Raw genomic sequence first — 26394 nt, 5'->3', positions numbered from 1 at the left:
CAGTTTGGTCCCTGGCATTTCTGTTCCCCCTTCTCTTGAGCATGTCACAGAACCAAGTTTCAAAGTGACCCAAAATGTTGTTTCTATTTTTCCTTCTCACACTTCTGCTGAAATGCAGGCTTTACAGGAAGCTGATCCAGTCCTACAGGAAGCGTTGGTTTTTCTGCGAAGAAATAGACCCCCAAATCCAGAAGAACGGAAGAGTCTTTCTCCGCCTGCATTGGTATTGCTGCGTCAATGGGACAGGTTGGTGGAGAAAAACGGTTTGACTTATCGGAAGATTTGGTGGCCTGATGGCCATGAAGAGGTTTATCAGCTAGTTCTACCAGCACATCTGAAAGAGGATGTGTTGAGGCAACTCCATCAAGAACATGGTCATCAAGGCACTGAGCGCACCATGGAGCTGGTTCGTCAGCGGTGTTACTGGCCGGGTATGTCTGCAGATGTGAAACGCTGGTGTAGGGAGTGTGAGCGCTGTCAAGTGTCCAAGGATGCTCAACCAGTGGCCCACAGTTTCATGGGCCATCTTTTGGCCTCACGTCCTAATGAGATCCTGGCCATGGATTTTACTGTGCTGGAGCCTTCTGGAAATGGAATAGAGAACGTTTTGGTCCTGACTGATGTGTTCAGTAAATATACATTAGCCATTCCTACTCGAGATCAGCGAGCTCAAACGGTGGCCCAGGTTTTGGTGAGTGAATGGTTCTGTAAGTTTGGGGTGCCAAGTCGATTGCATTCTGATCAAGGTCGTAGTTTTGAGAGTGCCCTTATCCAACAGTTATGTCACTTGTATGGTGTTCACAAATCTCGTACTGCCCCGTGTCATCCCGCAGGAAACGGACAATGTGAACGTTTTAACCGAACGTTGCATAACCTGTTGCGAACTCTACCTCCTTCTAGGAAGAGGGGTTGGGTGTCTTGTCTTCCTCATTTGACCTTCTATTACAATACCACTCCACATCAGGCAACTGGTGAGTCTCCGCATTTTCTGATGTTTGGTCAAGAACCACAGTTACCTGTTGATTTTCTGTTGGGTAGAGTGCCTGAACCGGTGGCTGGTACGGTCAACGACTGGATCTTGGAACATCAGACTCAGCTCCAGGTAGCTTTTGAGGGGGCCAGGGATCGCATGGCTGTGGCTGCTAGCCATCGTAAGGAGCGTCATGATCAGCAGGTAAAGGATGTTACATTAAAGGAAGGACAGTTAGTTTACCTCCGTAACTATGGGGTAAGAGGTCGTCATAAGATGCAAGACTTTTGGAGCTCTGTAGTGTATAAGGTACTGAAGGCCCCTAGGGGTTCTGGCTCAGTGTATACTATTGCACCTGTAGATAACCTGAGTACAGTTAAGCATGTACATCGTTCCCTGTTAAAAGCTCAGATTCAGGGGCGTACACCTGATAGCGTGGAAGAATGTGTCACTGAGGTAGTACAACAAGAACAGGAGGGTGGAGAATCTTCCGCTGAGGGGGATCTGTATGTTTTAATGTCTGATCGGGCCCCAGGGTTTGGAGGGTTGCAAGCTGTAGTTCCTGTTTCTACGCAAATTGCTCCTGCAGTGCCCGTTTCAGGGCAGTCTCTTTCTGAGGCATCTCGTTCCATTACTGGGGTAGGACCAGTTGCGGGGCCACTAAGTGATCCACCGGTGGCAAGTAATTTGGTGGTGCGCAAGACCACTCGTACGACCGCTGGTCACCACTCTAATCCTAACCACCTTCCTAGGGCAGTGGGAAATTTGGCTAGTGTATCTGTTCCGGAGTCAGTGTCTCACTACTTTAGGCCCTGGCATTGAGTTATTGGGGGAGAAGATTAAAGCCATTACCGGGACGGTAATGGAAACAAAAGGGGGGTGGATTGTGGCAGGACTAATTATTTCTAATAATAATAATAATAATAATAATAATAATAATAATAATAATAATAATTTGGGGGTACCTTTTTTTGTTAATGTTTGGTAGTATTAATTTAAATATTTTAGAATTATGATTACCGGGTGGTTGATGTGAGTTAGTTATTTGGGGCTCCTATAAAAGGGCTTCTTTTTGCATGCTGCAGCGTCTGCCTTGGGTTCCCCCCTCCCCCTTCCGCTTCACCGCGTGGCTCAGAGGTATGTTTGGCTTTGTGTGTGAGGGAGAAACGCACGTGTAAGTCGGCGTTTAGTTAATTTATTTGTTTTATTTAGAGCGTTTTGTTGCTGTCTCATCCTCTGAAACTGCACTCGAGTCTGGCTTATCCCAGTTCTCAGGTAAATGCTCCGTATATGCAGCGTAATTTGGTAGTATAGCGCTGTACCCGTGAGTTACTGTTTGTTTTGGTTTCAGTTTAACTCCTCAGTGGGAATTGTTGGCGTCTGACCAATTGTAACGCTGCCTGACGGCATTTTCATCAGCTCTGTAAGTATACGAACCGCTTATCTAGTCAGGGGGTAGTAAAATGGGTTTAAACTTTATATTTATGCCTTCTGTGTTTTTAATTTAGCGGGTCCAGCCGATCTGGTGTGATTACTGGCTGTTGCATGAAGATAGCATCCTGTAACGGTGAAATAAGCTGCCGTTTTGCCTCCAGAGAAGTTTAATGAAGCTCTAAGACACTTTTATTCTCTTAAGTGGGTTGATAACTGTGGTGGGAACCTATATCATTCTGTGCTGAATTATCGGACTGCAGCTTGTGCTCATGCACACTGTTTTATAGCTGAAAAGCTCTACTCTTACTTACTTACTATTTGTTTATAAAACTCCGTCTACTATCAGTGCAACTATATTACACCTGTGGTGTATGCATTGTTATTTTTGTGCACTGATGCTTCATCTGTAAATTGTTTGCTGTGTGCAATAGTTAATCCAATCTAAACTGTATTTTGAGCCATTGTATTGTGGTCCTTTTTATATTTCTGATTTTATTTGGTAGTTGTGGAGTAGGTGCATGAGGGATCCAGGAGGGGAGATTTAAGTATTATTTTCACTTTGCTTTACTGGTTGGGATTTGATTTATTTTCTGGCACGGGTGACTTTTGTTGTGATTTTGATATTTTTTTTTAGTTAAATTTTGGCCCCCACCTGGTGAGCTTCAGCCCTACAACAATTAAAATGAGCTTCTTTGTAATTTCTTAACTCAAATGACCTGTTGTTGATTTTAATGTGTTTTTGAGCATTGAGTGGTTCTGGTGATATTAATATTAAAATTTTCTCTGTTTTGCAGCCGTGTGTATCTGTCTATCTATCTGTTTATCTATCCGTCTATCTCTCTATCTATCTATCTATCTATTGTTTTATTTTATTTTTTATAAGCCTATTTTGATTAATAAAATCTTTTTGGTTAATTGAAATCCTTGTCTTTGTACTTTCTGGTACCCACGAACCTGAAGTGTTAAATTTCTTTGGGTGCAATTCCCAAAGTGGCGTAGTTGGCTGCACTGGTGTAAGGGTAACTAAGGTATTTACATAGTTTAGGTAAATTAATTATTTTTATTAAGTCCTACCGCTCGCTCTCCCGCCACATACTTCTAACCTCATTTCCTTCTTCCTCTCCTTCACTCCTCTATCCTATTATTCCCCTTTGTCCTCCTCTTATCCCTATCCAAAGATGTTTTTCCTTTAAACTTATTTTACATTGTACTTGACTATTGTAAGTCGCTTTGGACAAAAGCGTCTGCCAAATGTAATGTAATGTAATGTAATGTAATATTGAAAGTTATTTTAGTTCCAGCTTCCACTGAGGGAGATTGCACTCACTTTGCACTGCTGTGGCATTTACCTCCACACGAGTCTGAGGTGATGGCTGAAACACAACAAGAGCAATCATGTATGCATCATGTAACAAAACATATAAAATAAAACGGTAACACTTTCTATAAATGTCATCTTTATTAGACGCTATAACCACATTCATAACATATAATAATGCATTCACAAGGCATTATAAACATGGCTATAAATGTTTGTAAAAATGCATAACCCATTATAGCCATGTTTGTTAAGCATTACGACCTGTGATCATAATACATTATAAGCTATGCTTATTATATATATGTTAAAATAGTATATATCGATCATTAATAATCTACTACTACAATGAAAGTCTGGCACTTTACTTAGAGCGCACAAAGACCTGTTATGATACATTATAATTGATTATAATTAATATTATATTCAAGACAAGAATAATTTATGAGTGTGTGTTTATAAGTCGGAAGCTTTTTTAGTCATAATACAGTCTGCAAGCAGGGACTGAGTTTCTTGGTATTGATGTATAACATGTTATAAACACAGCTATTAATGCATTATAATCACAGTTCCTGATGCATAATAAACATTGCTATAATGAATTATACATTTTTATAAATATGTATAGCCATGTTTATAATGCCTTATGAATGCATTATAATGTGTTATGAGTATGTTTATAGAGTCTTATAAAGATGACATTCAAAGAAAGTGTTACCAAAAAAATGATCAAATTCAGTGTGTGAGAGTGTGTGTGTGTGTGAGTGGGACCTTACCTACAGAGCAAGAAACTCCTCTCCATCCCACCTCACACTGACAGGAGCCGTCCCCCTCAAGACCTTCATTACACCATCCATGCACACACTTACATTCTATAAACAGATATAAAGAGAATTTCAGGGGGAAGAAGCAGAATTAAGGAAAGATACGGAGAAAAAGAAGGACAGAAAGAAGCCTAAAGTAAAATAGAGAGAATGCAGATATTTAACACTCATAACAGTGCTGTATTGCTCAAATTAAAGCCTTAGCATTAAAATGTGCAGTGGTTAAACTTTAAGTAATATATTGGTTTACAGTGACATTTAAAACAGGTTTTTATTATAAGGATTTTTAATTCATGCTTTGAGAACTGTTACTAAAAGTGAAAGAAGTGTGTGAACTGATGCAGTAGTGTAATATTTAAGGATTTTATAAGAACACAGGGTTTTGCTGTTTTCACAAGCTAAGGTTTGACTGTTTCATCAGAGTTATAAACTCTAGTAATGACTTCTAGAAAGTAAAGATGTACTGTAAAAAGTTCAGATTCTGAATCAGTTTCTCTGATTTTGCTATTTATAGGTTTATGTTTGAGTAAAATGAACACAGTTGTTTTGTTCTATAAACTACAGACAACATTTCTCCCAAATTCCAAATTAAAATATTGTCATTTAGAGCATTTATTTGCAGAAAATGAGAAATGGCTGAAATAACAAAAAAAAAGATGCAGAGCTTTCAGTCCTCAAATAATGCAAAGAAAACAAGTTCATATTCATAAAGATTTAAGAGTTCAGAAATCAATATTTGGTGGACCCCTGGTTTTTAATCACAGTTTTTATGTGTCTTGGCATCATGTTCTCCTCCACCAGTCTTACACACTGCTTTTGGATAACTTTATGCCACTCCTGGTGCAAAACAAATGTTTTTTAATTTGGTAAAAGAATATATTCTACACTTTGTCTAAATAATAAAGATTTGAACACATGATTCTAATCGCAAGCCTTCAAGTGCTCTTGAATAGATGTCCTGTTACATATGTTATAGATCAAGCATGAGGTCATACAATGGAGGGACATTAATGAAATGATGCTCTATGTCCAGTATTAAGTCACCTTGGTCACAGTGGATGCCGTATTTGCCAGACTCGCAGGTTTCACAGGCGGTGCCGTTGAAGCCGGGATTGCACTGACACACACCAGTGCCATTGATCCCATCCACACACACACCATTATCAAAACATGGCCGACCTTCAGGCCCTGGACAGTTCTCACAGTTAACACCATAAAATCCCTTGCAGCATTTCCGCTTCTACAGAGAAGGAAAGAAGATAAAGAGATAATAATATAACATAATATAATATAATAGTTAATGTGGTATTAGTATTAAATACACAATCAAACATACAATGATGCGTTTCTGACAGTCTGCTTGACATCCGATGAATATTCCTTGCTTCATTTTTCTGTATGCACACTTTCTGCTCGTTATTAGCTTTGGAAAAAAGAGAGAGCATAATTAACATTCAAATGAATATGAACAAATATTTTATTTTTAAAATAGTATTTTTAAAAAAGTATTCCACCTTTAAACAGATTTCAAAGGTATCCAAAACACAATCCAAATCCAAAATAAAGCTTTTAACCAATGAAAATTAATTAATATTCTTTTGTTGTACTAAAAGTCTTCTTTTCTGGATGATTGCAAGGTGGTAAATTACTCAAATGAACCTTCTTGTAAAGAACTATTACTATGTGTGGGAATGAGTAAAATAGAGAATTACAATGTCAGGATTTATAATAGTTCCATAAAAAATAAACTACACTTAATATACTTAATAGACTTAATATATGACTTCTTGATTATAATAAAAGTAAAATAAAATATCCTCCTAATATAATAAAGAACAAAAAAAACACAAGCAACTAATGGTAAAATAGGCATTAATAAAGCTGTTTTTCTGGGTGCCACATACAAAATGCACTAATTAAAACAATGATGAGGAGTGCCTAATATTTATCTATTTATCTACTGAATCTATCTGAATCTGAATCTTATTTATCTACTGAATTTACCGTCTTCAGTTCCTCTGTTCCAGCTGGACAGCGGCTCTCGGGTGGATGGAAGCAGTCCATGCACTTTCCCTAAAAAAAAAACAAAAAAACAATACGCACAACTTTAACACAGTTTATCTAAGTGTGCAGGTATCATATTATCACATTCCTGCGTTCAGATGAATAAAATGAAGTGAACTGTAGTAAAGTTAGCATCTGTGAGAAGGCTGAGTGGCAGATCATACCCGAATAGTCTTGATGGCGACTACATCACAGCGATTTTTAGGGATTTTCAACACCCCAGATACCCCATGGATCACTCCACTGGTGCTCTCTATGTCTGTAGTGATCAGCGGTGCCTTATTCACAAGCCACTACATTAAAACAGAGAGAGAGAGAGAGAGAGAGAGAGAGAGAGAGAGAGAGAGAAAGAAAGAGAGAGAGAGTAATAAGCTATAAGTAATAAGATAAAGTAAATCAACCCTTCATTTATAATGATGTACAATATTCATTAATTATCAAATCAATTCATTTGAGTTGAACGTGAAAATCAAGCTGTCCTGGAATGTCTTTGTGGGATTATACTATTAGAAATATTTAAATGTTACACATGGACACTTTACTGTGCTAAGAATCAAATCAATGATCCCTATCTGAACTGCATCCCGAATCCTAATATCTTTATAGCTTGATAGGATGGTTATAGAGGTAAGAGCAGGTCGACTTACATTGCTGTCGTTCTGAAAAATCCCCAGCTGACTGGAGAAGCCCAGCATAGTCTCTCTAAACAGACCGTCCTGAAAATCCGCCTGCCTCAGAGTTTCCCCCAGGATAATGTGGTACTTGGTCACATTCATATACTGGTTACAAAAAGATTAAACACATATTAAATCACATATTAATACACTCCCACTTCCATACACTCAGTAGTGTTTTATACAGTGATGCGTGTTCTTGGGCTATAGGTGTAAATAGGGTTGGGCAGTATAACACAGTATTAAAATATTTTGACAGCATCTCAAACGAGGGCAGTATTTACAATCTTGACGTGTGTTTTTTATGTTTGTAGAAATTGGATGCAGTGTGAAAAGGCCTTTCTGTAAACAAACTAAACATTCTATTGAATCATTTGTCAGTCTGATGATATTGTAGCAATGTAAACACAGGAAATTTAACATAAAATTAGTTCACCCAGCACTGTTTCTATTGCTTCTCAAAAGAAACCTTCCCACTTGATTTATGGGTTTTCCTACAACAACTCACACATACAAGTGAAACTAGAGTAGGTAACGTCCAGTCCAACCTTATTTAACATCCAACTTTATTTAAACAAATTTAACCTAACATTATTCAAAAATTAACCTAGGCCATGTTAAATGAGTGTTTAATTTAACAATGACATAATATTATTATTAAGTTTTGCTTATTTACAATTAGTAACAGTACAATATTCCTAATATAAAAAGTAAAATACACCCATAAAGTCATTGTTGTGATGAATTGTGTCCGGCGTAGCAGTGGTTTTAGAAACAGGCTGATAAATATATATAGACTTGCTGAACTGTTGAATCTGTCTCTAAAATAGGCATCTAATTAAAACACTTTTGTAGGTAAAATGATTTGTTTAACAACCTGTTAGAAAATACACCAGAACACAGGAAATAGAATCTAATTTTATTTATTAGATGCCATTAATAATTCTAATTATACTACCGTATAATGAAAAAAGTGGATAGTGCCCAGCCCTAGGTGTGCATGCAACATGTGGATGTGAATGCTTATAAGTTTGCATAAGTCTATTAAGTCTCTGTGTTTGTGTTAATGATTGGTACCAGTGAATCCTGGCCTGTGCTCTTCAGGTATTCAGTGATGGTGGTGTTTGTAGGTGCGAACACTGTAAAGCCGGAGGACTTCTCTATCTGCTCAGTCAGGTTAAAATTCTAAAACACATCAAAAACCAAATCCAGTTCAGTTCTGTGATTTTTACACTGATAGAAGAACAAATAAGATGCAATCATACTAATTAACATCAAAACTCACTCCACGTGTAATTAAAACTGGGCATTTCAAATAACTTGTTGTTAAATAATAAACCTTAAGATGAATTACTGAATAATATAATTATCCACTTACAATTAGAGCATCCCTGAACATAGAAAACTCTGGTCTCTGGTCCAGCACCTCAAGTAAACCCTCACTCATCTTATGATCAGAGATCAGGACCTAAAAAAAGAAACAGATGTGTATACTAAAAGCTAAGTACTAAAGTACATGTTTCTATTGCCAGATTTTTATAGAAAAGACCACCTACAGTGTCAATCAGATGAATAAACCCATTCTTTGCAACCATGTCTCCTGATACAATGGTAGATCCAGCAACTCTGGTGGTCTAAAATATACAGTAGACAGTCTTTTTTATTTGAAACATCACTCTTATTATCTATTATAATGCCTTATAGAAGATAATAATGACTGTGTAACATGAATGTGTACAACAATTGCCAAGCCAGATGAATCCACAGTGCTTTTACCTCATTAGTCCAGGAAACAGGAAGTGTCCTTTTCAAAAGGGAAACCAGCTGAGGAGAGGGGGAGCTACGCAAGTCAGACAGGCTGAAGAGCCCAGACACAATGTGATTCCTAAACACAGAACAGCCAAATTAGAGTATGATTAGTATTTACTATTTAGTCAGGGAGCACTCAATCATTAACTTAGTTTCCTGACTAAAGCCAAAAACAGCAAAAGCAAACAGCCTGGCCTTTTTTCACCTCCTGGACCTGAGCATAAACTTCAGACCAGCTGTTTACTGTTTCTCCACTCCAGCAAAAGATGCTCCACATATGAGCTGCTAACAAACGCATCCATTTCCCTTTATAAAGATACGAGTTGTCTCTTAAATATGAGTTTTTTTTGTTGTTGTTGAAGAAGGAGAGGTTTATACAGGTATGAATATGCACATGTGAGGCGGTTCAGGGACAGATTCATTTACATTACACGCAGATACAGATTATTTACATTTGTGAATGTGAGGGATGCTTTATATAATGAAAACTCCCTCTGAGATTATATTTAAATGTTGATGTTTGTGTAATATTTTCTGTTAAATATATGTAATCTGCCTGTGTATTTCAGTATGCATGGTGGTAAAGTGATCTCACTTGAGCAGACTTGGAAGGTTGCCACTGGACAGCCAGAAATCTTGGTCATCTTTGCTCAGATTGCCGATGGCCTGAGCTGAAGGCACGAAAAGAGTCATGTTCTGAGAATCGGACACCAGCTGTGTGAGGTCTGCTCGCTGTGGATTATTACAAAACAGAAGAGATATTCAAAACATGTCTAATAATTATCTACATTAATTGTCTGCACATTCCAGTTAAATCTGACTGTTTAAGGCAATGTTTAAATATCTGTAAGCCTCAAAATACTCCAATGTTCTGAACTATTGTAATGTTAGGGGAGCAAAAATATGCATTTGATCATTTTTTAATATATATGTAAAAATGTTTTGATTATCGTTATAATATATATATATATATATATATATATATATATATATATATATTACTTAAAAAATATTTGTACTATTTTTACTAATATAAATATTTGTACTATTTTTACTAATATAAATATTTGTACTATTTTTGAACTATTACTGGGTAGCCAGCATGCTCTGAGGAAAGCGCAGTGACCCAGCTCCAATACATCAGCTAACAGCTGCCTGGGCTGACTGACATCTCTTTAGGAGTGCTGTGAGGAGAGAGAGCATCATCTGTGCCGATTGTGCTCTCTCAGACTCTACCTAGGCTGCTGATGGGGACCAGCATGATGCACTATTCAAACAGATGATCCTTTGACCATAAATTAATGTTAAATTAATTTACACACACTACGATGCATGAAAATTGTCACAACTAAACTTACATTAATCCACGTATTGAATCCACTCAGGTCAGGATTGTTTGCCAGTTCCTAAAAGAACAACAGGGAAATAAACACATATGTATAAAAAATATACAAATGCACTGTGTGATCTCTCTCTTTTCACAGTGATTAATATCTAATAAAAAACGATACTACAAATACTACACAATTCAGTAGTCATGTGGTCTACATCTGCTTTCATACCTGAACCAGAGTTCCATAGCAGACACTGCCATCTCCTGAGTAACCTCTCTGACACACACACTGAAATCTTCCCTCGCCCACATCCGAGCAAATAGCCTGAGGGAGTAATGTGATGATGAAAGAACGCATGATTGATCGGCTCATGTTATAGGTTACATTATCAAATTACACTGAATGTTTCGGTTATTGAGTATTATACTCTTTTAAGTGCATATAAATGTGTGTGTGTGGCCCACTCACCCTCTCATGACATCCTCCAATCTGTTCTACACACTCATTGATTGGCTCACAGTCTCTCCCATTGCCATAGTAATTCTTTTTGCAGACACAGTAATTCTGAAAACAAAAACACATACATATACAGTGCTCTCCAACAGTACACACTAAGAAAAGTAAGTACAGATTTGTACTTAAAAGAGTACAAAGCTTGTCGCTGGGGCTGTACCTTATATTGAGGTACAATAAAGTACCTTTCAGTGAAAGTCCTTTTTTGTACCCATGGTTTTTGTGCCAGTAAAGATTATAAAGATTATAAACATTATCATCAACTAAATATGGCTCAAAAACTTGATGATCCAAAATTGTCTGGCTTTCAAATAAAAAATGTGCAATTAAAATATATATTGTTTATTAGTACAGTGATGCAGAATACTGAATGTACCTTTTGTCTGGTTAAATGGTACAAATTTGTACTTATTGCTGTTAGAAATTACTTTGTACTTCAGAGGGAACAAATCTGACCCTGTAAAGACCAATATTGTACCTTTAAGGGTACAATTATAAAGAGTGTACCTTTGAGTACAAAAAAGTACTCATATCGTACCTCTGTTTTTTAGAGTGTATTAGAACATTGAGGTCAATCCCTCAATCCCTTTATTTCTGCTGTAGACTGAAATCATTTGAGTTTGACATTTAAAAAAAAGTATATGAGACAAAATATCAACATTTCTGTTTTTATTTTCAGGTATTTACATCTGAATCTAATACACAGTTCAGAAGATAGCACCTCCTGTATGAACCCACCCATTTTTTTACTGTAAGCAAAAGTATTAATTATTCAAACTATAAACAGCGCTCAGTTTCAGATTTGGGTTTTCCCCATGCAGACTGTGCATTTATTGTTAGAGGAGTAACTAACATAATAACCAGAGAGCTGTCTATAAGTGAAAAACAAGCAACTGTGAAGCTGAGAGAAGATAGAAATTCAATCAAAACCCTTTTACAAACATTGTGCATAGCCAGAACAACAGTTTGGAATGTTCTGAAGAAGAAAGTCGTCACTGGTGTACTGAATAACAGATGATGGACAGGTAGACCAAAGGAAACCACAGCAGTTTATGACAGAGACATTATGAGTGCTGTAAAGGAAACCCCTAAAGCAACTGTTAGTGACTTCAACAGCAACCTCCATAGGGCAGGGGTGAAGTTATCACAATCTACTGTTCACAGAATAGTTACTGCAAGAATAGGATTTGCAACTAAATATTACTTTTTTGTTTAGCTTTACTTCAGGTTCTCAATTTACTTTAGGTTTATATGATAAGTGGTGAGAGTGCGCAGTTGTAGTGCAGAAAATGAGCCAAAGAGCAGATAAGCTGCGAGAGTGTACAGTTGTAGCACAGAAAACGAGCCAAAAAGTTGATAAGCGTCTTTACATCTGAACATCAGCAACAGCCTCTAGAGGGCAGGAATGTAGGTATCGCAATCTACTGTTCACAGAATAGTTATTGCAAGCATGGGATTTGCAACTAAATATTAGGTTTTTGTTTCACTTTACTTTAGGTTTATTTGTTCCAATACTTGTGCTCACAAGAAAAATGGTGGGTTCAGACAGAAGGGTATGCTGAATCTTCTGAACTGTGCATGAGATCCAGATGTAAATACATGGAAATAAAAACTGAAATGTTGATCTTTTGTCTCATATTCATGTTTTCTTGATACCTGTTTATTCATGCTGATCATGTTATGAGTTAAAACAGAAAATATAATCTTTAATTATCCTTTAAATATGGATCTGTATCTCTCAAAAATCAAGAAATTCATATACGCCTTCTTGATTGATGTTAAAAGAGCAAATTCCACTTCTTTACTGTAGGGAAGCCCATGATGAAGAAATACTAATTCCTGTTTAATGCAGCATGCAGTTGACTAGACTTCACTTGACCTTAATGACCGTAATTTTATAATATTTAAATACTGACACCTGAGACAGTTAACAGAGTACTTAATTACCTGTTCACACCTTTAATACCCTGGAAAAGGATTTTCTCACCTGTCCTGGACCCACATAGATGCATGAAGCGAAGGGATGGCACCCTCCTCTGGAAGACTCCAGACAGTTATTAACAGGCTGACACTCATCTCCATCCTCTTTCCACCCTTTTACACACTCACACCTGCGCACACCTGGTCCTGTCTTTATACACCTGGCCTGGTAAACACACAGAGCACAAACACACAATTACGATAGTTATACACACTGGCAAACTCAAAAACTACCACACACACATATATAGGTCTGGACCACTAAAAAAGTTTATTTAAAAAATAGCTTTAATGCTATGTATGAAAAGTGAATGCATCATTTCAGGTGCATCTAAGAAAACAACTAAATAACATTGAAAAATTCCTTTATTTTAGCAACTCAGTTCAAAATGTGAAACTCATATATTATATAGATGTATTAAATCACACAGAGTGATCTATTTTAAGTTTTTATTTCTTTAATTGTTGATGATTATGGCTTAAATCTAATGAAAACCCAAAAATCAGTGTCTCAGAAAATTTCAATATTATATAAGACCAATTGGTACTTTTGGCAGTGTGGGCAGTGTGCCAAGTCCTGCTGCAAAATGAAATCCACATCTCCATAAAAGTTGTCAGCAGCAGAGGGAAGCATGAAGTGCTGTAAGATTTTGTGGGAAAACAAAATTGCACTGACTTTTGACTTGATAATAAAACATAGTGGATCAACACCAGCAGATGACATGTCTCTCCATTAAACCATCACTGATTGGTGGAAACTTCACACTAGACCTCAAGCAGGTTGGCCTGTGTGTCTCTCCACTCTTCCTCCAGACTCTGCTTCCTCCTGACTTCATGCTTCCCTCTGCTGACAACTTTTATGGAGATGTGGATTTCATTTTCCAGCAGGACTACAGTGGCACACTGCCCACACTGCCAAAAGTACCAATTGGTCTTTTATAATATTCTAATTTACTGAGACACTGATTTTTGGTTTTCATTAGCTGTAATATATAATCATCATTTTTTGAGATGCACCTATACATACAGTATACAGTACACACACACACACAAAACTCTTAACCTACATTTTCACTGCAGCCACCGTTGGGAGGTGAAGCACATGGGTCAGTCTCTACACACTGGAATCCGTCCCCTTGAAAACCAGGTTTACACACACACCTTTAAAAAAATGGACATAGAAGTAAAGCAAAACTAACACAATACTGATCTATGAAGTCTTTATACACACTGTTCACAATGACTGTATATTAATACTGTATAAACCCACCTTTATTACATCCTTATTTTACTTATTTTACCATAACCACAGTAACTACAGTTGGGGTAGCCATAACATAAAGGTTAGAAAAGTCTGTTTGGGACATAATACATATAATATAATACATATTATACAACAACAGCAATCCAATAGAGAACATTGAAATTATTAATAAGATAAAATGTGTTGGAGGCTTAATAAAACATTAATAAAATATCAGGGTGAAGGCCGAGCACTCACGTCAGAGCTCCTCCACTGTAGACGCAGTCTGCGTGGGCGTGGCACGGCTGGTTGGGTCCACAGGGCTGAGCGTGTTTATCACATAGCTGCCCAGCGAAGCCTGGCTTACAGGAGTTGGGCTTACATGTGCCATGAGCTTCAGGGCGATTATCACACACACCCTGTACACACCCGCAAGCTGAAGAATTGGAAAACGGGGAGAATGGGGTCATCAAATCAGTATTTTATGGACTACTATAATAATCACAAGCAATAATTTAGTTCTGATGCCCTTTTTTATTAGTATTACATGTGAAGCATCTATAAAAATAAAAATTACACATGAAGGGGTTTTTGGGGTCATATAAAGGAACCTCTTTTGACGACATTAAGGTTTTTTTTTTTTCATTTTTGATTCTTAGTTTTTATACTTTGATTCTTATGTTCTTAGTATATTATTATTAATTGTATAATTTCTTATCATTCTCATATGTTTTTTTTACTTTTATTATTATTTTCCTTTTTTAATATTTTATATTTTTTTTACTTTTTGTGTCATTTTTTTTATGGTCATCTCTGGGAAAATGGATTTTTGCACCACACCAGGAGTGGCATAAATTTATCCAAAAGCAGTGTGTAAGACTGGTGGAGGAGAACATGCCAAGATGCATGAAAACTGTGATTAAAAACCACCAGGGTTATTCCACCAAATATTGATTTCTGAACACTCTTATTTTCTGCAAATAAATGCTCTAAATGACAATATTTTTATTTGTAATTTGTATTTTTTCCAGAGATGTATACATATTTTATTCATCTATATTAAATGTCTATTTAAATTTTGTATTTCTTTTATTTATTTCCTTATTATTTCTAGTTTCTTATCTAAATGTATTTGACCCTGCATTGTAATTCAGGGTCACCCTTAATGTAATCCTAAGTGAAATTAAAGGTTGATTAATTGATTAAAAAAAATTAAAAATCAGTTAAAATCACTAAATGAAAGGTTTCTAAGATCCTGAAAGTGTTTTTCCTGTGGCATCTGTCCAAAAAATGTTTCAGCTCCTCTGTTTTTAAAAGAATGTATAGAAAACTGATACTGCTGGAGGTTAAAGGGTTAAAGGCTTACTTTGGTCGCAGGATGGGCCATACTTGTTGGGATTGGCGCAGTACTGGCAACGGAATCCTTTAAAGTTGGGCTCACACTGACAAGTGCCGTTGCCATCTATACCCTCAAAACACTGAAACAAACGGAACGGATAGATAATACTGTCATTATATAAGTCACACTGGTCAAAATGGTTCAGCTGGTTGTCCAGATTAGCTCCAGTAAATAGTGATGAACAACCTGACCAAGCTGGTGAACCAACATCAGCAGCAAGTAGTACAACATGGCGGTCATTTAGCATGAGTATGGAGTATGGACCTGGATGAGAAGCTTTTTAACCTCCTTGACCATTAAATACCAGCTTAGACCATCTGAAGAGGGTCTTGAGGTGGATATTTTAGTTTTAAAAATAATTAATGTATGTGTGTGTGTGTTTGTTTATACCTTGCCATGGGATAAGCATGGTGCCTCGAAACCACCTGGGCAAGGAGAACAGTCTGATCCAAAAAAGCCCTTACAGCATTTAGAGATCTTCATAAAACACAGAATGACAGAGTTACATTTGGGAAGATCTGTGCATTTAAGAAAGATACATTAAAAACAGTCATTTATTATATAAACAGTAGTTTATTATATTATTTAAAATTTTACATTGTTAACAATATTAGAAACAAAAAAAGGGAATTTCAGGGACATATACTTTTCCACATTTTTGTATATTGATGTTGAAGACAAGAAATTAATCTTTGGACAGGTCCAAAATGTATAAAGGTGTGGTGAGATGACTGAATTCTTCAATTAAATATCTATTAATGCCCTCAACCATCAACCATCAGTCCAGGCCCAAGAGCATCTGGCATCTTAAAATTATTTCCACTTCAAACTAGCCTAATGTATAACATTAAAGAGGAAATATTAATATTTTATTTTAGTAATTCTGGTTAATAATTTCATACTTACAGTACGAGTCTCATTGCAGAGCAGACTGCAGCCCAAAACAGGAACATTCACTCCTAACGTCTTCTTTATGTACACACAGCCTCGAACAAATGTGTTCTTCACACGGGGCAGAAATGAGAGAGATATTCAGTACAACAAGAAAACACTGAGGACACTTATACTGAAAGAACAAAGAAACAGCAACCTGACTGATGTAAAATGCACAAGAACCAACAAGGAACACTGAAACAAAGGGACTTTATTTACACAGAAGAGGACAGGAAACACATGGGGACAGGTAACGAGGGGGCGGGGCTACAAACACACATGAGTATACTGAAGACAGGGGCAGAGACAAGGAAAAAACACAGAGAAGTAAAACAGACAGGAACGGGAAAAGATAGAAACACAGAGATAGACCTGAACAGGACGAGGACGTGACACGAACTATCAACTAAAACAAAAATACAAACATAAATCCATTACAGATTATTTGTTTCACAAGTAGGCTATATATTTGTATGATTTTAAAAGAGCATTACTTACCAGTGAGACTCCTGTTGGACACATGGACATACTGACCAATGCACAGCTTACACATGGACCCTGCAATTTATAAGAGCTGTCAGGTCTGCTATTCCAGTGAGTAAGTTCAACTACACTTTACAGTTTTTGCTTTTAAGAAACTTGCCATCACAGCTCTATTAAATCAAATTAAAATGAAATTCAAACGGATAGAGATTTTTACAACTGATGAAGTCACAAAGCAGACAAAACATTGATCAAACAACACAAAACCCCCAGTGAGCAATGAAGGCAAGGAAAAACACCCTCAGAGCTGGCTCACATGTACCTTGTACTATCACATGTACTACGACTTGGTCTCAGCCAAAGACCCACATTTTTTCATGGTCATTAAGTCATAACCACTTTTATACAAACCAAACATTTATTTTAAATAGGTTTCAAAAACCCATTTAAACATACATATGCTTGCAAAGTGAATTTAAGAGCATTAAAAAAATAATAAAACTGAGAAGGGAACATTACAACTACAAGTTTAAAAGTTACTATAATAAAACTTAAATATCAAAACTGCACAAAATAAATACGGCTACAAAATTTAGATATTTCACTTCTCTGCACATCTCTGCATTCGGAGTACATTAGTAACTCTCTCTTTTTTTTTGCCTAATATAAAAGACGAGTACAAAATCAGATAAGCATTAATTCTATTTAATTTAGATTTTTTTTTTATGTATTTATTTTTAACAAAATACTTTTGGTTCCCGACCCACCAGCTGAAAATTGCTGTACTATCACATATACATTCTATATATTACAGATATGCAATTTTTACAAAGCAGCTTGTCTTGCCATGTAGTATGGAAAGTATGTAAACTGCACTGGATCTAGGTCTAATTTCACATCCCAGACAACATGAGCTCAGGCCCATTATTACAGCCCAACTTAATATAAATGTAATATAATCCCATTGCAGATATCCCCATTTGGGGTTAGCATGGAACCAATGGACAGATATTCAGATTCTGGTAAAAAGCCCCCCAATATTGAGCTGTGGAGTGTAGGAACTGTGTCCTCTGGACATGATATTGCTCAATACAGTACTTTTACATGAATTTGGAATGAGGTAAAGTGGGGATCGTTCAACATCCTGACCTCACTAATTTATTTATTTTTTTTTTTTGCTAAATTCAATCAAATATCCACAGCAATGTTGTGTAAGTTACAACAACAAAAGCAGTATAAACCATGATTAAGCATGATTATGTCCCAATATTTTCATCTATATAATGTATCAGTATAAAGAAGATGATTTAAACAAGCTCTATTAGATGGCCTCATTTTACTTTACTCTAGACTTGTGATCTTTAGATCAAAAACGATGACCTGATGCTCACACTTACCCTATAAGTGCTGTTCTCTGTGATGTCACAGCGGTGAGGGAGGATGGGATCTATGGATGCTGGGATTAGGAGTCCATTCATCGCATACAGGCGGCCATTCTTTGCCTCTACGTCTGCCTCCACCACATCTATTCCGTTTACCAGTATTTGACCCTAAATACGTTGGGGAAAAAAAACAAGTGATTAGGCTGGGAGAATATGATTTCTGTGTAGTCTGAAGTTTATAAATTTGATAAATAGTTAATTTTCCAGCTTAAGTACTCACAGCAGCCGTCACATTAAACATCAGGGCCTGGTTAGCCAAGGACTCAGTCTGCGGGTTTGACACGATGTAGCTGGCTGTCAGCTGTCATGTTCACAAATAAAGAAAAGCAGCAGATTAGGCAAAGGCAAAGGACATTTAACAAGTTCCAAAAAACTATATACTCTTAGCACAGGTTTCTCATCACTCTAGAAAACAGTCATAGTAACACACACCTGAACAGAGGCCACAATGTGGTTCTGCAGGAGTTCCAGTAGCTTTGGTTTACCCTGAGGCACAAGAGGAACAAAGAATCGCATACAGGGAAAAAGCCATTATTAAACCATTATTACTCTGACATCATTATTAATATAACACAATGGGTGAGCGTGTATTACACACTGAAAAAAATGATGAGTAAAATTTACTTTAAAAAAGGTTCGCAACTTTCTGATTTGCTTTATTTTTTAAGTAAATTTAATTTCAGACGAATGTAAGTAACTTCAACTCGGTTTCAAGACTTTAATGTTACATAGAGTAAATAAGTGAACTAAACTTCAGTCAATCCTTTCTTTTAATAAACTTTACTTCATTTATTTTTGCTGAATCAATCCTTTCTTTTAGTAACTTTTACTTAAACTCTGCATACAATATTACCTAATTACAGTTACTTAATTTATGCAACATTTAAAAAGAAAAAAACGATTTAATTTCTGAAATTTAAATATTATAAAATATAAAATATTATAAATAATATTAAAATATAATATATATAATTAAAATATAATAAAATATAAATTTATATTTACATTTGAATATGTGTTTAATTAGTGTGTTTTAACTAAAAATACTTAAATTTCAGGAATTATAATATATTGTGTATCATAAATTAATTGAGTAATATTGTATAAATTAAGTAATTGTAATAAAGTAATAATTATTGCAGAAATTAAGTAAATGTTACTCAAAGAAAAGATTGATTCAGCAAAAATAAATGAAGTAAATGTTACTAAAAGAAAGGATTGAAAAGAAAGTTCAGTTCACTTATTTACTCTATGTTACATTTAAGTGTTGAAACCGAGCTGAAGTTACTTAAATTTATCTGAAATTAAATTTACTTAAAAGCAAATGCAATGTTGCGATACTTTTTTTTAAGTTAATTTTACTCATCATTTTTTTCAGTGTAGCTGTACTGTAGGTAGGTGGGCCTACCTCATCAGACATAATGTACTCTAGAGTCCCCTCTTTCATTAAGGAGAAAGCTTCGTTAGTTGGAGCGAACACTGTGTAAGGACCTGCCTCGTCTAACATGTTCGCCATGGCGGCTTGCTGAGGCAGAGGGACAGAGGGTTAGAGCTTTCAGAGCATTCATTTCCTGAACATTTATAATTTTGATTCTGAGAATACTCACTCATTACCTCAAGTAAAGACTTAAACTTGGAGAACCTTCCATTGTCTATGAGAATCTTTAACAAGTTTTCCTAAAAAGCAAAAACAAAGAGCAGAGTAGATTTTAGGCATATTCTACTAGTGACCAAGAGAGAGAGATTTTACAAAATGAAGCATATTATCATGACCAACCTTTCTGGTCATTTCTACACCTTTTATCCATTTTCTTCAGCACCACTGAGTATATAGGAGCATGTTATAGTTCTATAATCAAACACTATATTCCTGTATTCAGTTCATATGCATACTTTACTACCTCCCTGTTCTTTAATGGTCAGGACCCCACAGGACCACAGCAGAGCAGCTACTGTATGTGGTGGTGAGTCATTCTCCAACATGGCAGTGGTACGTCAGATTGGATAGGATGCAGAAGTGCTGCTGGAGTTTTTAAACACTGTTTTCACTCCACTGTCCTCCACTCTATTAGACACTCCTATCTAGCTTCTCCACCTAGTAGATGTAAAACCAGAGACAGAAGCTTATCCTTTTGTAATGGGTGGGGAGCAGTAGCTCTCCAGCCCAGGAGGTTGTAGAACCCAAATGCAGAGCAACAGAATACGAAGCAGGTAAAAACTCGACAGGAACCCCTCAACACAGGTGGAAAACAAATATCCGAAAACGGGCGGAAAACAAAAAACCCGAAAACAGGCGGAAAACAAAATCCGAAAAGGGGTGGAGACCCAAGAGAGGGCGGAAACGAACTCGCGCCGAGCACGAGCAAGAGGGAGAGTAAACAAAGCTGACCAGAGAAGTTTGGCCGCCCCTTATAAACCAGGGAAGAAACAGAAAACAAAACAAATGGCTAATCAGAACTGAACAGGAAGTGAATAAGGTGGCTGTGGACTAAGCTGTGGCTGGGGGAAAAAAGAGGAACCGGATCGACAAACAAAAAGGTAAACAAAGGACAGCAGTGTCTCTGCAGCGCTGAGAATGAATGATCCACCACCCAAGTAATATCTGCCCTGTGTTGGATCCATTAAAATAGGGGTCCTGACTATTGAAGAACAGCGTAAATGAAATAGTGAATGAGCAGGGGTCCCAATATGTTTGTCTATAAAATGTAAAATACAGTAAATATAAGCATTGATCAGTGTATGTATAAATATAAATTTAATTCAGTGCTAGAGAAAATTGAAACAAACCTGATTGTCACTTATTACAGTGGAAGGAACTGTGTCCAACATTTTATCAATAATGTGGATGAGTCCATTTGAAGCGATAATATCTGACTCCACCAGGGTCCCTTTCCGACGGCTGCCGTGAATACGAACTTTCACCTGGTTTGACTTTGGAAGAAAAAAGTACGTAAAAGGAAAAACAGATTAAGCAGGCATATAAAAATGACGTATGCTTAAGAGCATTAAAAGTATGTTCAAATTAGGGAAAGAATACTTAAATTGTATATACTTTTAAATATTTAATACACATTAAATGTACTTTCTCTGTATTCCCATAAAATGTATTTTTATACAACCTGCTTTGAATTAAATGTTAAGTTGTTAGAAATATATGTAGTGGCATTAAATACTGCTTAAAGTGCACATGTATTTTTTTTCCAGTGTCATTAAGTAGTAGTACATTTTAGTAGTACTTTTACATATTAAAAGTTATACTTAAAAAAACACATACTTAAATCTACTTAAGTCCGCAGAAGTTGTGTGAAAAAAGCACTAAAAAAAACACAATTTAATGCTTTTATGTTGAAAGTAGTTGTTTAAATATAGCTTAATTACAACTGAAATATATCTACTGTAAATTGCCATAAGTTTTTCAAAATTTAGTATGTATTGTATTTAAGTACATATTTTAATTTTAAAAAGTATGTGCTTTTCCACGTTAGGTATACTTTTAAAAATATACTAAAATACACTTTTCTTTTACAAGGATAAGACTGGGTATTGTTGACACAGTTGTGCAAATGTACAAATACAGTTTGTCTAGTCCCAGTAGAGGCTGAGAAGTGTTGCCAATAGAATAGGACTCTCTGGATTAGATAAAACTGAGCCTATTGGAATCTTGCCAATACCATGCAACGATGCTGCTAAATCCAATACGTTTAGGATAAGATTTTACGCTGGGAAGTTGGGATGCAATCAAATACTGCTCTAAAATCTTGTTGAAAGCTTTCCCTGAACAGCAGAGGGAACAAAACTCCCCTACCTCAGTTACTGACTCAGCAGTTTTTGCAGTCATAGTGTAATAGAGAATTCCCTTCTTCAGATCGTCCGAGTTCACTTCTCTAGCCACCATGTGCATCTTCACCAGATAACGAGCTTTCGCCTCGTCTGCCACAAGCGTTTTTACCTGCATATAATTCATACAAACATACAGTATTAAAAAAAACATGGTTTTGTTGGTAATTAGGGCTTCTTTAACCATTTAGATTTACTCACAGATGTTGATTTGAAAGCCTTGTTGTTTGGCACAAACACAGTGAAGGGTCCAAGTGAGCTTAGGGGCCAGGACATGACTGATCCTGAAACACCAAGCAGCCAAAATACAGGTCAAATTATCAATAATCAGGAATCATTAAACAACGTTTTAACAATATAGGATTAATTTTTTTTTTTTATTATTTATTAATAACTTTTTTTTTATTTATTTATTTATTTATTTATTTATTCGTATGTACCTTATGAAATATATATATATATATATATATATATATATATATATATATATATATATATATATATATGCTGTAAATATACTAACAATATACTATATGCTGTAAATATACTAACAGATGTATGTACTAATTTAAAATACTGTATATTAAAAGTACATTAATATTATGTTTTCATCAAATGTTTGAAAGTAAAATTTGATTATACTTTTTAAAAAGTACAATATAGTGCAATTACTAGACTACTATGAAGTAAACTTTTAGTTTAATGTAAATCTATATACTTCTAAAATACTTATTTCCAAATATACTTTTGTACATTTTTGTACGACGTTTTAGAAAGTAAATTATATTACTACATTGATATATTTTTTATATATTTATGTATTACATTAATATAAGAGTTAAACTGCGTTTCAATAATCTGTAATGATAATGGGGAAAATATAAATCTATATAAGTAAATTATAGGATACAGTGTTAAATAACACATTTAAATGTCAAATAAAAAAATAAAATAAAATTGCTAATGAAGTTCATATTTGTTTGTTCTCTAATGTAAATAGATTATTTATATTTAACATCAATTCTTAGTACATTCCTAATATTTTTGGTGTATAAAAGTGATACAGTTGTAATACTCTTATAATACTAAATGTATTATAATTGTACTGTATTATATTTAAAATATAGGGTTACATACATTAAAGAGGTATGTCTAAATGTATAACTTAAGTATACTTAAAATAGTTCCATTTTAGTACAGGTACACAAGTACACTTAGCACAATTTAAGTAAGACTGTTGTACTATTTTTACACAATTAAAGTATAATAAGTACAAAAAAGTTGTTCCATTTTAGCACTCTTTAAACATACTGATTAATAATATTATGGCTACAAGAACATTTTAGTGCACTATAGCATAATAATGCTTAGTATACATTACTCTACTTTTTTATTAGGGGTGCTAATTGATATGTGTACATATGATATACTGCAAATCTTAGATAAAAGATATAGGACAGTTGGTATGTCATTTACCGAACAGTGTGATAGCGCTAGACAGCTGACCAGTCCAGGGGCTGCTTGAAAGTGTGTTTAGTTCTTGAAGTCGCTGCATTATATTACCAACACAGATTTTTCCATTGCCGATGAAGCCTTGAAGACAGGTACACCTGTACAGAATTACACCACAGGAACAACTGTATAAATATTTATGTGTATTTGAAGATATAGCGCAGGCTCTTCACAGGGGTCATCAGGTCTTTCTTGGAATTAAGCCCATGAAGACTCAACAGTGAGATCTGGAACCTCAACCCATATCCCTCAAAACTCACTTTACAGACCTCTCACTCAACCATCTTCATACCTGCAGAGCCACACTAATGAAGATTTTTCAGCAACCTAAAATAATTATTTTTTAATGTTTTTCTGCTTAAATGTTCATTACATTTCTTAATTACATAAAGTACTAGTCAAATCAGTATTTTTTTGTTTATTTTAAAATGTTCTGCAATGTAAATTAATACTACAGTCAGCTTTATGAGGTAGAGTCATCTGGAAGTCAGGCTTTCAGTTAACAGCTGTGCTGAACTGAACTGTCAAGAGTTAATACTTTGAATTTTAAAATAGTTTAAGGAATGACGTTCAGTCAATCTAAAACATTTCAAGAACTGTAAAAGTATCCTCGAGTGCAGTTGCAAAGACCATCAAATGTTGATGATGAAACTGGCTCTCATCAGGACCACCCCAGGAAAGAAAGAGCAAGAGTTACCTCTGTTGCACAGAATAAGTGCTTTAGCGTTACCAGCCTCAGTTAACAGCACACCAGATTAGAGCCATCTAAATTCTTCACAAAGTGTTTTGATTAGTTTATTACATGGATCCTTATGTGTTCCTTCATAATCTGTATGACTTCTGTAGTCATTTACAATGTAGGGAAAAAAAATAAAAAGAACACACTGAGTAAAAGCAAACAAAATGTGTTCAAATGTTTGACTGGTACTTTACGTTAATTAATTTTATCTTGAAAAATAAGCATTTACTTTTCAGATCTGAGCTCAGAATGAGCTACATGCTAGCTGACAAAAAACACAGTGCATCCAACAAGAACATTTACATTTGTGGAATGGAAGGGACTCAAATTGGGTAAATTTAGCATCAAGTTTTAAGCAAACCTACTCCACTTTTCCTGGCGCTGTCGTGGTACACTTTGCATCCTTGTGGCAGGAGTCGGGTCTACACACATCTCTCAGCCTGCAGCCCACCCCTATCGGCATCTTGTCAAAGCCTGGCAAACATTCACAGTGAGCCTGTGGAAAAACAAAGCTTATGTGGGGGAATGTAACAATACATTTATAATAATAATAAAATGTACATAAATGATTGGGGAAAAATAAAAACAAAACCTCACACACTCTCACCTTTCCAGGTCCATCATACACACATCGTGTGGAGTCACGGGGACAGCCTCCTAAGTCCGTCTGGCAGGGGTCAATGGCCATGCAGACCAGCCCATCTCCCTCATAGCCTTCTGCACATGTGCAGGTGTGCTGGTTGGGTCCGGTGTGCACACACACCGCATGCTGGTGGCACACACTCCTTACACACGGGTTAACAGCTGTAAATGTCAAAAGCCATATATAAAGCAACTGAGATGAGAGAACTAAAAACCTGATTCAATTAAACTGATTGATAGCTGATATTTTGTAGTTACTATACAAATACAGAAATACAGTATGGATTGATCAAAACTTTAACCACCAGAATTATATCAATTCATCACCAAAGTACAGTGGATGGTACAGATAGAGCTGTACATACATTATGCTTATATTTAATATATGATACAGTATATAGACAAAAGCATTGGGACACCTGCTCATTCACAATTTCATCTAAATTCAAGGGTATTAAAAAGAGTTTATCGTGCTTTTTTTAGAGCAACTGCCTCTTCTGTTCAGAAAAGACTTAAAAAATTTAGTACCCGGCTGTGAAGATTTGATTGCATTAGTGAAGTCAGAATGTTACATTTTTAGCATCCAGCTTATTTATTTATTTGGCAGTACTTCTCTACAGTACTAGACAAGCTGTGTGTGTGTGTGTGTGTGTGTGCATTTACACATCTATGTCAGCAAAAGATGCAGGGTGTCATACTTCTACTTTTCAATATTCACACATGATATTTATTCTTACATTATATCCCCTGCACTCATTCACTAAAAATGCAGGATTTGGCTTGTTTATTTACTTGTATCTAATACACAAACGTCTATAAAATTATAAGTAATTATCACCTTACAGCATGTATTGATGCAGTTCTACATACGTACTTGGTATTTTTCTCTAGTCACCAAGTACTTGTATGGTATGTACTTCAAAATACATTTATATTGGATAATTACCAAATTTCAATTTCCAAATACTGGGTATTTATCATACTCTAAAATCAATTACTATCTTGTAATTCTGTCAATACAATATCAGAAACTTAAACTTTAACATGTTAATATTTTTTTAACATTTAACACATATTACCAATAACAGTTTCGGCATCAGGCAGTGATGTACTCACAGGTGCACTGCATTCCATCACCAGCATAACCAGGCTTGCACTGGCACTTCAGTTTTCCAGAAGAAACATCTTCAGTACAGAATCCATTCAGCCCACAGCGCAGCGCAGCACAGTCTGGCAGCTCTGAA

The 26394-nt window shown here is 35.7% G+C and overlaps 1 protein-coding gene across 1 annotated transcript in view; it reads right to left on the bottom strand.

Annotated features, from left to right (window-relative positions):
• Positions 1-26394, bottom strand: part of stab2 (stabilin 2) — a 61763-nt gene that overhangs the window by 26675 nt on the left and 8694 nt on the right. The window contains exons 7-40 of the mRNA XM_022671873.2: positions 26267-26389; positions 25116-25312; positions 24874-25004; positions 23734-23867; positions 22459-22541; positions 22226-22369; positions 21208-21351; positions 20035-20097; positions 19829-19945; positions 18853-18906; positions 18641-18721; positions 18376-18528; positions 16994-17053; positions 16469-16564; positions 15953-16039; positions 15530-15641; positions 14422-14599; positions 13988-14081; positions 12928-13086; positions 10896-10991; positions 10656-10751; positions 10452-10499; positions 9689-9825; positions 9061-9169; positions 8841-8918; positions 8663-8752; positions 8362-8469; positions 7258-7389; positions 6775-6903; positions 6551-6619; positions 5883-5969; positions 5591-5786; positions 4499-4594; positions 3732-3777 (exon numbers count right to left, since the gene is read on the bottom strand). Coding sequence (XP_022527594.2) covers positions 3732-3777; positions 4499-4594; positions 5591-5786; positions 5883-5969; positions 6551-6619; positions 6775-6903; positions 7258-7389; positions 8362-8469; positions 8663-8752; positions 8841-8918; positions 9061-9169; positions 9689-9825; positions 10452-10499; positions 10656-10751; positions 10896-10991; positions 12928-13086; positions 13988-14081; positions 14422-14599; positions 15530-15641; positions 15953-16039; positions 16469-16564; positions 16994-17053; positions 18376-18528; positions 18641-18721; positions 18853-18906; positions 19829-19945; positions 20035-20097; positions 21208-21351; positions 22226-22369; positions 22459-22541; positions 23734-23867; positions 24874-25004; positions 25116-25312; positions 26267-26389 — 3727 coding nt within the window. The remainder of the gene's footprint in view (positions 1-3731; positions 3778-4498; positions 4595-5590; positions 5787-5882; positions 5970-6550; positions 6620-6774; positions 6904-7257; positions 7390-8361; positions 8470-8662; positions 8753-8840; positions 8919-9060; positions 9170-9688; positions 9826-10451; positions 10500-10655; positions 10752-10895; positions 10992-12927; positions 13087-13987; positions 14082-14421; positions 14600-15529; positions 15642-15952; positions 16040-16468; positions 16565-16993; positions 17054-18375; positions 18529-18640; positions 18722-18852; positions 18907-19828; positions 19946-20034; positions 20098-21207; positions 21352-22225; positions 22370-22458; positions 22542-23733; positions 23868-24873; positions 25005-25115; positions 25313-26266; positions 26390-26394) is intronic.

This window comes from Astyanax mexicanus, chromosome 2, assembly GCF_023375975.1.
Source record: "Astyanax mexicanus isolate ESR-SI-001 chromosome 2, AstMex3_surface, whole genome shotgun sequence".
In the NCBI taxonomy this organism is placed as follows: Eukaryota; Metazoa; Chordata; class Actinopteri; order Characiformes; family Acestrorhamphidae; genus Astyanax; species Astyanax mexicanus.
The sequence above is the reverse complement of the archived record's forward strand: the minus strand, read 5'-3'. Positions and strand labels throughout refer to the sequence as shown.